Consider the following 12,130-nt stretch of genomic DNA (forward strand, 5'->3'; position numbering starts at 1 on the left):
GGCAACCTGGATCCAACCCATCACGACCAACAGCAGAGAAGAAGATCAAGGAGTGAAGGCCATTAGTCAAGTGGCCAAAGGCCTGCAACAAGACGATGTGAAATCTCTGCAACATGCTGGCAGGGATCAAAGGCACAGCCATGAAAAAGTTGGATAGGATGGGCGATCTTATCTATGCCTATGGAGTAGGGCTGCACGATGTGTCGTTTAAGCATCGATATCGCGATGTACGAATCCACGATAGTCACATTGCAGGATGTGCGATGTGGGCTGTCGTAGTTGATCTGTTATTCATTAACTGTACATGCCAGCTGCTCCCCGGCCCTTGACGAATGTGGTTCGCGGATTAATTGCACTGCTTAACCAACATAGAGTGGAAGTTTATCATTTGCATGTGTTTTTAAGTCCTGTCAGTTTGACAGGGCAGAGAGACAGAGCACGCGCGAGAGAGACAGAGCACGCGCGAGAGAGACAGAGACAGAGCGAGCTATCTTCAAACAACACGACACTGTCTTGCTCTCTCTCCCTCGTGCATATTTATCAATTGACACAATGGTGTCAATGTTTAAATCATTTAAAATGAGAATGTAAGTGTGCTCACCCCATTTTTGTTTGTAAGGAAAAATATTGCAATATATATCGCAGAAAAATAAAATATCGCAATGTAATTTTTTCCCAATATCGTGCAGCCCTACTATGGAGTGTAACGATTTGGAGTTGTCGAAGAAAAACGAACTACTCCTTCAATCCCCACCAAGTCCAGAAGGCAGACAGAGATAGATTGGCTAGTCAAGGAGAGGAGACTGAAGAAGCAATGGAGGAAGGCCACAGAGGAGGAGAAGGAGGGTATAAACCTGCTGCAGAAAGAGATTCAGGGCAGGCTTGCAACACTGAGGAGAGCTGAAAACCTCCTGAGGAAGCGCAGAAGGAAGGAGCAAACAAGATCAGGTAGAACAAGGTAGAACAAACCGTGCGTAGAGCAAGGGCCGCATCATCTCCAGGTCCCAATGGAGTTCCATACAGGCTCTACAAAAACGCTCCAGATGTCCTGCGATTCCTCTGTAAACTGATGAGAGTTGTGTGGCAAAAGAAGGAGATAGTTCCGACAGATCAGCCTTCTAAATGTAAAGGGAAAAATTTTATTCAGAGTGGGCACAGGCTGGCAGGATACTTCCAAAGAAACAACTTGATTGGCATGTCAATCCAGAAAGCAGGCATTTCAGGCTTCTCCAGTTGTGTAGAACACGCCAGTGTCATCTGGCATCAGATCCAGGTCGCCAAAAAGGAGGGAACAGATCTTGTGGTGTTCCTGGATCTTGCGAATGCCTTTGGCTCAGTCTGTCACAACCTCCGGTGGACAGCCTTTGACTACTTTAGAGTCCCAGCAGCTATCACAACCCTTGTCAAGGACTACTTCCAGGACATCCAACTCTGTGTGATAACAGCAGAGTACACAACAGCTTGGCAACATCTGGAAGTGGGAATCATGGCAGGCTGCACCATCTCCGCACTGGCCTTTACCCTGGCCATGGAGGTCATCATTCGGGCCTCTAGATGGACAGTTGGCGGACAGCAAATAAATTCTGGACTGAGGCTGCCGCCAGTCTACTTCCACATACTACTTCCACGTCTGTGGGAGATGGAGGCATTCAGGGCAAGCTTTACTATCAGGGCTACCTATGATTGAAAGTCCCACCGGCAGGCAGTCAAAGACCTCTCCGCGAAAAAAAGAAGAAAAGACTCTGCCTGCGAGTGAACCTGAGGGTGGACATGTGGTTTCCGTAGTGTAGTGGTTATCACGTTCGCCTCACACGCGAAAGGTCCCCGGTTCGAAACCGGGCGGAAACAACTTTTATTTTTACTGATTAATTTTTTTTTTTTTATTCTTAGCCTTTGTTTAACTGTCTACCTTTACTGAGATTCAATAGTACAATATCTGTCAAGATTTTGAAAACATATTTTTTTATTAAGTCTCTTTTGTGCACCAAGGCTGCATTCATGTGCTAAAAAATTAGATGAAAACACTAATATTGTGAAATAGTATTATAGATTAAAATAACTATTGTTCTAAAAATAATAAATCAATGCAAAACATGTGGTTTCCGTAGTGTAGTGGTTATCACGTTCGCCTAACACGCGAAAGGTCCCCGGTTCGAAACCGGGCGGAAACAGCCCGTTTTTTTTTTTTTCACACGCTTCTCAAAATACTATTCACACTAAGAATGTCCAGTTAAGTACACAGGTCAGAAACATTTAAACATACAAACAAAACACCAACCAGTAACATAAATATCTAGATACCCCTTTTCACCCTATCCCTACAAAGAAAAATATATATATTAATGATTCTTGAATATAAATTTTTGTTACTGATAATTTAACTGGGACATAAATATGGTATTATCTTTAAAAAATTAAGAAAAGAAAGAAAGAAAGAAAAAGAAATGGCCCACGGTTGGGACTGCTATATGAACACAGACCAGGACTTTTATTATGAAATCACAATAGGTACTGCAGAAAAAGGACTTGGAAAAACATTTTCATGCAGCTGCTAGCAGGCGTTCTTAAACAGAGACGTCATTTGTTCCAAAATAATAATAATGATAAAAGAATCATGTTAAACAATAACATAAAAAAAAACATTATAATACTTAGATCTGACAGATTTTGTCAAAATGTAACTCAAAACTATCCAAGCCAGAAGAAAAGGCCAGATATTAGCCTTCCTAACAATTACACCAACGTAACAAATTATGCTACTTAAAGCCTCATGAAAAATAACTAACTTTAGTAACTAGCATACAACTTCTGCACGAGTCTACGGATTTTTGTTGAGAAATACCGTATAAGCATGTTGACATGATCTGGTGTCAGACGCGACCGCAACCTGGTTACCGTCAGTCCAGCCGCCGAAAACACCCACTCTGAGGGAACTGACGTTGCCGGGATGCACAGGTACATCATTTGAGTCGTGGCCGTGTAGTACAAATTCAACTCCACTCAGTAAGATGGAATTAAAACGCATGTCTGTCTAGTGCAAAAATAACACCTATGCCAACAACGTGTGTAAATGGATTGTGTACATCTATAATGAGAGAACTTTCTACAACAAAACAACCGAAGTCCAACCCAGCTGTAGTTCCACTAAATTTCCTGAAGGTGGCGCTTCAGCGACTAATAAACACCCGAGTGCTGCAGCTTCAGCATCGACTGCATTGAAAAATTTAGTGGTAAAAAAAGTTTTTTGTCCCGATGCCAAACTTACTTGCTGACCCCTGCCAATCCAACCTGAATTGTTCAGTTAAATAAAAAGTCTAATCCCAGTTGTACATTCTTCCTGAGATACCCATGTTTTTAATTTTTATTAGTAGTCCTTCCTTCCAATGCATATCATATGCTTTTTCCACATCTATGAAAAAAAAAACTAAATTAGGCTGCACCCCTGTAAAAACAAATACACTGACTCAACAATCCATTGACTGGAACAAACATGTAGGTGAGATTATAAAATAGAAGCCTTAAAAATGACCCTCCCCCACACACAATCCCCTCTAGTCACCTAAGAGCAGGCGGCAAGGAAGTCGACCGGAAGCTGAAGTCGGCTGCGTGCCGCCATCTTGTAGCAGAACTTCACTTGCGTTAGCATTCCCATTGACTCCCATTCATTTTGGCGTCACTTGGACAGCGGATAACTTTACATCTGAGGCGTTAAAAGACTCCATTTGTCCATTATTTATTTCTAAAGATACACAACAATGTATAAAGGGCTCCATTACCTTATATGTTACATTATGGCCCCGTATAAACAGTTTTTGTAAAAATAGGCTAACGATTGTGTCATAACCACTCGACACTGTGTCGCATTACCGTACAGACAGGAGGAGAAGCTCGCAGGCAATTAACTTAATATGGCGTACTGGCGTTACATTTTAAAATACTACACAATATAAATGATCAGAATACTTACTCCTGCTCACTCACGCCAAAGAACTCCCCGCTCAAGCTCGTCGTCTCTGCAAGATTAACGATGGCAGTTTGCAAGCACAGCTACTAGAAGATTTACATCTGTCAGACAGGTTGCTGACGTCGTCAAGCTTCGTTTGAGTCTGCGCGTCAGAAACGGAAGTGCTAAAAAACGCTAAAAATGGGCTTCCAGGGCTCCAGACTAACTTTTTTCACTAGGAGCACAGTGGCCCCCAACTGAAAATTTTAGGGGCGCACACTGTAAATCAACATGCTAACCAAATCTACTAATTTCCACTGTATTACTAATAAATACTTTAATAATAGATGCAGAAATTACAATGTGCCGTTTCAAATTCAGTGTCACATTTTATTCTGCACTTTTGAAGATGCAACAACAAGGTAAACTGACAGCACCATCGCTGTCACGACAGTACAAATAGTAAACAAAATTCCATATACTCAGAATAAAAAATGTGCATAGTAAAAAAGTTTGTGTGCATGCTGTATCGTTGTTGTATGTTTTGTTAAGTTTTAAGCCATTCTTCTTTTGAAGGTCGAGCTGGCTTTTGTATTTGGTGATAAGTAGTTCTAATGCTTATAGTACCTCAGCCATCTGAATTCTTACAGCCAGTCTTCTCGAAAATGGTGAGTGTGGGCCAGGGCCGGCCCTGACCTATTTGCTGCCCTAGGCAAGATTTTACCTGGCGCCCCATGCATCACAGCCCATTTCACCCTGTCATTGTGTTCATGCTTTAGCATATATATATATACATATATACACACACACACACACACACACAAACACACATTACAGCAGAACTGTTTCCAACACTCATAATAAATCATCATATTAGAATGATTTCTAAAGGATCATGTGATAGTCTGGATGTCACATGTGACACTGAAGAATGGAGTAATGATGCTGAAAATTCAGCTTTGCATCACAGAAATAAATGATAATTTAAAGTATAATAAATTGAAAACAAATAATTTTAAATTGTAATATTATATCACAATATTACATTTTTCTGTATTTTTGATCAAATAAATGCAGGCTTGATGAGCAGAAGAAACTTCTTTCAAAAACATTAAAAATAGTAATGTTTCCAAACTTTTTGCCTGTACTGTATCCCCCCAAAACTGCACAACTGTAGAGCAAAACATTAATAAAAAAGTGATAATAAAAAATGCGTCTTAAAACTGACATGATTGTACAAAATCACAGTCTGGGGACTCAGAACTCAGAACAACTGCTAACATTAAGTTTAAGGTAAAAATAACTGCCATGAAATCATAGTATCTTCTTACTCCTATGCAATAAATTGTTCTTTCACTACATTTCTTTACCTCTGTCTTTATCCTCTTCTCTTCTTTTTGGCACTGTATCTATCGCAGACTATGCTCATTTATAATGTGTCATGTAAATTCGGCCTTCCGTCACAATCAGGAAACTTTCACCGTGTCTAGAACTGGCGCGAGCTGTCAGGCCCGTTTCTACGAGCTGTGCGTTAACAAAAGCAGTGCTGTCTACATTGGATGCGGTGTCGGGCACGCTACACAACAAATTACCAACAACTGATTGTGCGCGCGCTCTGTTTCTGACACACTTCAAGCACTCGATGGGCGGGGGAAGATTGAAGAGCCGGACTTTATTTTTTGCTTTATTTGGAAGTGTTTCGAATTAATGGTTTTTAAATAGTAGCCTATTATAAAAAAAAAAAAAAAAGTAAAAAAAAAAATTCACTCGTTCACTCATTCTGGCGCCCCTATGGATGAGTGGTGCCCTTATCATCTGAATCTGAATCATCATCTGACGGTGACACTAGACTCTGGCACTGGTACACTAGCCGCAGGTCGGAAGAACGAATCAATAGTTCGCTTGCTCATAGCTCAGACGCACGCACATATCAGGTTGTGATGATATTTGTCTCGGACTCGGTTTCCTTCCCACAGATGTTTACGCGCACTCAATTATCTCTAGGCCCCTCCCCCTCCACACATTTTAGCCACTTACAGTGGCATTTCCCTATTCTTCTCACACGCATTTGCCGCCTCACAGACAGGCATCACTCAATGAGACGCGAGTGTGTGCTCGCGTCTCTTTAGTATGTGTGCAAGTGTGTGTGTGTTTGTGTGTGTGTTTGCGTGCGTGCGTGTGCAAATCTACTGGTCGCACATGTGCGACTGGATGTAAAATTCAGTCACACACTCTCAAAATTTGGTCGCAAAATGCGACCATTTGGTCGCAGTCTGGAGCCCTGGCTTCACTTGTCTCAATTGAGTTCCAATGGGGTCGCTGTGTCCATTTCTTTTACTGTCTATGCCTAAGAGGGGGATTCACCTCCATTTTCTCTGAAGCCACACTTGCTGCATTTGAGCCCAAAGACTACATTTAAGTTTTGATATTTTAAATATATTTGATCAATCGGATTCAAGTTTAACTAGCAAATACCAAACAGTTTTTATACAGTAGCTATCTAGCCAGTAAAATCAAGATATGACAAATATAAGTGAGTTTTCATTTAGACATTTACCACCACCTAATGGCAGTTTTAGTTTATTATTAGAGAATCATTTCAATAAATAAATAATTTTATATTTTTACAGTAATAATAATAAATTTAAGAAAATAAATGATTAAAGTTATTATTTAAGTTAACTCTAGCGCCCCCTTGAGTACTAAAGTGCGTTACTCTTACAATAACACACATTTGGAATGTTAAGAGATCAAACACTACTGACAGATTTGAGCTATATTGCTAAATATTCCTATTTGCATTCATGTGTAAAGTATCTTTATTACCTATATTAAGTGTGATAGATTACGAATAGACATATGCATAGCAGGGTACACATGCGGTTTCCGTAGTGTAGTGGTTATCACGTTCGCCTCACACGCGAAAGGTCCCCGGTTCGAAACCGGGCGGAAACAACCCTTTTTTCCCCCACACTTCTCCAAATACCATTCAAACTAAGAATGTCCAGTTAAGTACACAGGCCAGAAACGTTTAAAAATACCAACATAACATCAACCAGTAACATAAATATCTAGATACCCCTTTTCACCCTATCCCTACAAAGAAAAAAATATATATTAATAATTCTTGAATATAAATTTTTGTTACTGACAATTTAACTGGGATAAAAATATAGTTTTATCTAAAAAATTACGAAAGAAAGAAAGAAAGAAAGAAAGAAAGAAAGAAAGAAAGAAAGAAAGAAATGGCCCACAGTTGGGACTTCTATATGAACACAGACCAGGACTTTTATTCTGAAATCACCATTGGTACTGCAGAACAAGGACTTGGAAAAACATTTTCATGCTAAAGGCTTCATACTTCACCTGCATGTATTCCAAATATGCCTGGTTTTAACTACGGAGATTATCAGGTAAAATTTACATGGATTCATGTCGCATGTATGTGATCTAATGTAGCCTCTATATATATGTTTAGAAATTTACAGATTTCAGCTGCATCTCTGTGTGAAGCTAAGAAAGCAGTCAATTCTGTTCTTTGGTAAATGTATTATTCTAATGACATCTATATTATAGAAATCTGTGTTTCAGGGTGAAAACTAAATATACACGATTTCAAGATAGAAACGTTTTATGACCATTAGCTTTGTATCGCCGGATTTTGCTCTATTTTGGGAACTCATTCGCATTTTGCCGTCAATCTATTTTAAAGTTTAACTTCTATAGAGTCTTTCAGTATTTTGTAATTCCTATTACTTATTCATTTAAGATTATGCCGATATTTATACTGATGACAGTCTTAGATGCTGGAACATAAAACAGCTGACGCGAACTAAAGCGAAACTCAGCCCCATAGAAACTGCGCAAAAGTGCGCAGCTATTATGCGCCAGAACACTTGTCTTTGATTTGGCCAAAAGCTGTTGTTTACACTGCAAGGACGGCATAGAAATTCGCTAATCTGCAGAACATAAACAGGCGTCAGACTAACGTGCGTATGTTCTAGCGATCATAACGGACACGGGCCTATTTTGACAGCACAAGCCACCCGTTACAAGAGGGTTTTTAGGATTGAGTGGCGCATTAGAAATAGAGGTCTCTACTCCAAGACATCATAACAATAGCCACACTGAAATGAGTATCAGAGATAAAGAGCTTAAGATACATTTCAAACCAGGGCACGTTGAGTTTGTTCAGGTAAGTTAAGATTGTTGGTCAATTTCTAAGGAAGCACCATCATGGTACCCTAGTGAAAAAGAAGTGTGCTTAATTGTATTAAAAGTATACTTGTGTACTTCCAATCTTAAAAGTATACTTTTTTAAAAGTGCATTTGCAGGTAATATCATATAATTGTAAATTAAAGGCCACTTTAGTGTACTTAGAGATTACACTTTATTGACAATAGGTCTTAACATAGTTAAGTGCACTTTAGAAAAATTTCACTTTATGATAATGTCTAATTAAGTATTACTTATACATTTGACATAATTATGATTTTATTGTATTTTAAAGAAGTACACTTATTTTTTTATATTTTACAATATACTAAAGCACATGTAAAATAATTGATTTTAATTTCAACTTAAGTGTGTTCTCTAAAATTACATTTGTTAATGTATTTTAAATGTATTACTATTTAGACTATAATATATACTATGTGCATTAATGCAATTAATAAAAATAAACTTCAATACATTTTCTTATACAGTATACTCCAATAAAACTTGATGAAATTTCATCACCAGCTCCTGCTCTATGAATTCTATAAATTACATTTTCTACATAATATTTTCTGAAAGTAATGTATTTGTATTTAATAGTACCATAATTTACAGAATACTTTCAATATCATTATGTTGTTCTAAGTCATTTAAACACACATTTAAGTGCATTAATTGCAAGCAAAAGATTAACGAATCTAAACCAAATTAATTTGGATTCAAATAGACTACATTTGGTTTGTAACATAGGCTAATCTGCACTGTAAAAATGACTTTTAGCTAGGTGAATGAGTCTAACCATAGTCTTTGGACTAACCACACAACGAATTAGAGCAACCTGAACTTCAGTAGAAATGGAAAGCTTGAAATAATAGGTAACCACGCAGTATTTGTTTGTTTAATGAGCATGCGCCAAAATATTATGTCATGACGGCGCACTACTTCAGCAGTTTTTGAAAAATGTGCCGTGCGCCATGTTTGTGTAATCGTCACGATGTGTGAGAGAAGAAACAAACGAGTAGAGGACAATGAAGCGTCACGTTTTGATGAGTACAGATGAGACATTATGTGCTGTAGACGATGAATCAAGTATGTATATCTTCATATACGTTTTCTTTATCCTTAATTTAGTCTTGCCATTCATGTGGCTTTCACCATAATGCGGCAGTTCTTGCTATATGAACTCAAGAAGTTGAATTAATCACATAATTTATCTCTGAATGCATTCTGATATCGGAATGTGATCGCGTGTGTGGACTAAAAACAATTGCCGCCGCCACCCACCGGGCGGTGGAGTAGTGTTGTGCCGTCCGCCGAGGGCCTTCCAGTGCCACCGCGGAGGAGATCACCAAGCTGGTGGAGGGCCGAGCGGCAGTGCGTCTGGGAACCGGAATTTTTTCTTTTTTTTCTCCTCTCTCTCTCGTCTCTGTCACTCCTCATCCTTCCATCTCCTTTTCTCTCGCCTCGTCTGTCCTACCCCCAGGTTCCCGCAGGTCACTGTGACCGTCCCCCCCCCGGAGGGTGGAGAAGAGCGCAGTCTCGGGAATGGGGCGGGGCCGAGAGCCATGGGAATTGGGGCGAGGCCGGTGGAGTGATTGAGAAATGAGCGACACCTACTCGACCCACCGGTCTCGAGTCCCACGGAGGACATGGAAGGATATAAAACAGGAGCAATGACAGTGAAGGACGAGAAAGGACCAGGCCTGGATTTATTTTGTTTGTGCGCGGCAGTCGTCCGTGAGGGGCTGCCGTGCTGTTTTGTGTTTATTTTATTATTAAAGATTCAGTTTGATTGTCAAAAAAAAAAAAAAAAAAAAAATCTAAACATAAAATAAAACCCAGGCCTGGTCCTTTCTCATACCTTCACTGTCGTCGCTCCTGTTTTATATCCTTTATATTGACCGCTGGGTCGAGCAGGTGTTGCTCATCTCTCCACTGGCCTCGCCCCGTTCCCACGGCTCTCGCCCCTGCCCCACTCGTCACAAATATATAATAATAAAAAAGGGATATTTATATATTTTTGGTAATTGGAAGAGTTCCTAAATTAGGAATAATCAATGTTTGTAAAAATGTTATCTATTTTTAAAGCCCAGTGTCAATGAAAATGGTGTGGTCAGGAATTCTGCGGTTTATGGGAAATCTGAAGGAACATCTATCTCCGAGTATTCTACCACAGTGTTGCCCTGAAGATTGTGGTAATGTTAATTCAGATTAGGGCTGTAGCTATCGAATATTTTAGTAATCGAGTATTCTACCAAAAATATCATCGATTAATCGAGTAATCAGATAAAATGTGTTTTTGCTTAATTAAAGTGCAATATTAATTATGCAAGAGAAAATAAGACTGCTGGGTTTCTTAAAATGAACAACTAAGTTTCCTTTTTTAGAAAAACAAATATTTTAATTATTTAAATGCATAGAATGCAATGTATACATCAAAAATAAACATTTAATTATTACCCATTGTTTCTCTGTCTGTAATTAAATGCATTTAAGTGCCATTCATTTGGGGTTTTAAATAAAGTATTTTCTGAGATGCACATTAAACATTAAACACATAAAACATTAATTTATAAACATTAATCTTTTAATTATTGAAAATTAAGCAAATGTAACTTTTTGGTAAACAAAAGGGATTTACTACTAAAAATAAAACATGGAAGAAATGCTGTATGATTAAACCTTAAAAAAAAAATGTTTGATTTTTGTGAATGTACATTTTGTAGGCTATGTACATTCTGCTGAACAATAGTGATACATCTCTGGCAAATACTTGATTTAAACTAAACCGGACTTTTTACGGGTTGATGTACCTTTACAGTTCTGTGTATGTGATGTGACGCTAGATTTACTCAAATCTAATGGTCAAATGCTCATGAAGTGACTGTCAGAGCAGTTCTCGAGATGTTCTTCATGTGTTCATGTCCTTATTTAGTGAGACAGCAGACGCTGAAATTACCACGAGCGTCACGCGCGTTTCCTTGTGTTAATAAAGGAAGATGCGCTTTTGCTCCATTCATTAACAGAGACACGCAGAACATGCAGGATTCATATTTAAATAGACGGTTCCAACTTAATATGTAAAGATATTATTCCTTATTGTGATTTGATGTAAGTGTAATGGCCTATTTTTTATGAATTCATTCAAAATTTGGCAAATTCCATGCCATCCCGCGTTAAACTGTAAATTCCGTTTTTATGACTGGATTCCGCGATTCCCTCCGTGTTTTCTGCATCGCGGAAATCATAGGGCCCTAGTTGTGGTATGCCAGCTCTATCTTGCAATGGACACATGCCATGACGTTCTCTTTACGTTTGCCCGCTCCCTCAAATCAAAACACTGCTGACTCCTTGCAGTATGCGATTTTGGATGCAGCGCTTGTGTCTCCTTCCGCTTTGTGGGTGACGTAAACGCGTTGTGTCACATTGAAAAAATCATTGCAAAAGAACCTGACATGAGATTTAAAATGAATTAAAAGAGGCTTTTAATCGAGTTACTCGATTTTTTTAATCGATTTAATCGAGTTACTCGAGGAATCGTTTCAGATCTTAGGTGATGCAGATGTGGTCAAAAGTTTACAAACATCTTGCAGAATATACTGCTTCATCAGAGAAGTAATTGCATTTTTTTAATTATTATTATTCTGCCTCTCTACCCTCTTACTGCTTAAATTATTAACATTTTGTAGATACTGCAAGGTTTATATAAACTTTGGACTGAAACTGTGTCTATTGCTTTCACTCAACTGAACCATTTATAATGGCTGGATATGTTTTATAACAATTGTTCTTTCTTTCCTCAAGGAAGTTGTTTGGATTTTCCTGACTCTTTGGATCGTTTTTTCCATTCACACAGACTGAGGAGAGATGGTATGCAGCTTCATGACATGTGAAGTTTACTTCCGATGAAGAGCTTCTGGGACACTGACAGACAGCACGTCCCAGCAAGTTCATCTGGAGTTCTTTTT

General features: G+C 38.7%; 1 protein-coding gene, 2 long non-coding RNA genes and 3 other non-coding genes across 8 annotated transcripts in view; 5 read left to right on the forward strand and 1 right to left on the reverse strand.

Annotated features, from left to right (window-relative positions):
* The window catches only part of LOC127985671 (uncharacterized), a 124,367-nt gene that overhangs the window by 102,822 nt on the left and 9,415 nt on the right, over positions 1 to 12,130 (reverse strand). The gene's annotated exons all lie outside the window — the stretch shown is intronic.
* The window catches only part of LOC127985659 (methionine adenosyltransferase 2 subunit beta), a 60,742-nt gene that overhangs the window by 35,498 nt on the left and 13,114 nt on the right, over positions 1 to 12,130 (forward strand). The window contains exon 1 of one of the 3 annotated variants that reach the window (XM_052587707.1): positions 7,312 to 7,356. The exons of 1 other annotated variant lie outside the window; for it this stretch is intronic. In XM_052587707.1, coding sequence (XP_052443667.1) covers positions 7,327 to 7,356 — 30 coding nt within the window. In that variant the 5' untranslated portion in view covers positions 7,312 to 7,326. Of the gene's footprint in view, positions 1 to 7,311; positions 7,357 to 8,017; positions 8,037 to 12,130 lie in introns of those variants that run through there. One more of the 3 variants, XM_052587703.1, reaches the window with a different exon arrangement.
* On the forward strand, positions 1,776 to 1,848 carry trnav-cac (transfer RNA valine (anticodon CAC)). The gene has a single exon. It is a non-coding gene; the product is annotated as a tRNA-Val (tRNA).
* trnav-aac (transfer RNA valine (anticodon AAC)) lies at positions 2,099 to 2,171 on the forward strand. Its single transcript has one exon. It is a non-coding gene; the product is annotated as a tRNA-Val (tRNA).
* On the forward strand, positions 6,826 to 6,898 carry trnav-cac (transfer RNA valine (anticodon CAC)). Its single transcript has one exon. It is a non-coding gene; the product is annotated as a tRNA-Val (tRNA).
* On the forward strand, positions 7,992 to 12,119 carry LOC127985669 (uncharacterized). Its single transcript, XR_008160677.1, has 2 exons — positions 7,992 to 8,138; positions 11,967 to 12,119. It is a non-coding gene; the product is annotated as an uncharacterized LOC127985669 (long non-coding RNA).

This window comes from Carassius gibelio, chromosome B21 (genome assembly GCF_023724105.1).
Source record: "Carassius gibelio isolate Cgi1373 ecotype wild population from Czech Republic chromosome B21, carGib1.2-hapl.c, whole genome shotgun sequence".
Taxonomy (NCBI): domain Eukaryota; kingdom Metazoa; phylum Chordata; class Actinopteri; order Cypriniformes; family Cyprinidae; genus Carassius; species Carassius gibelio.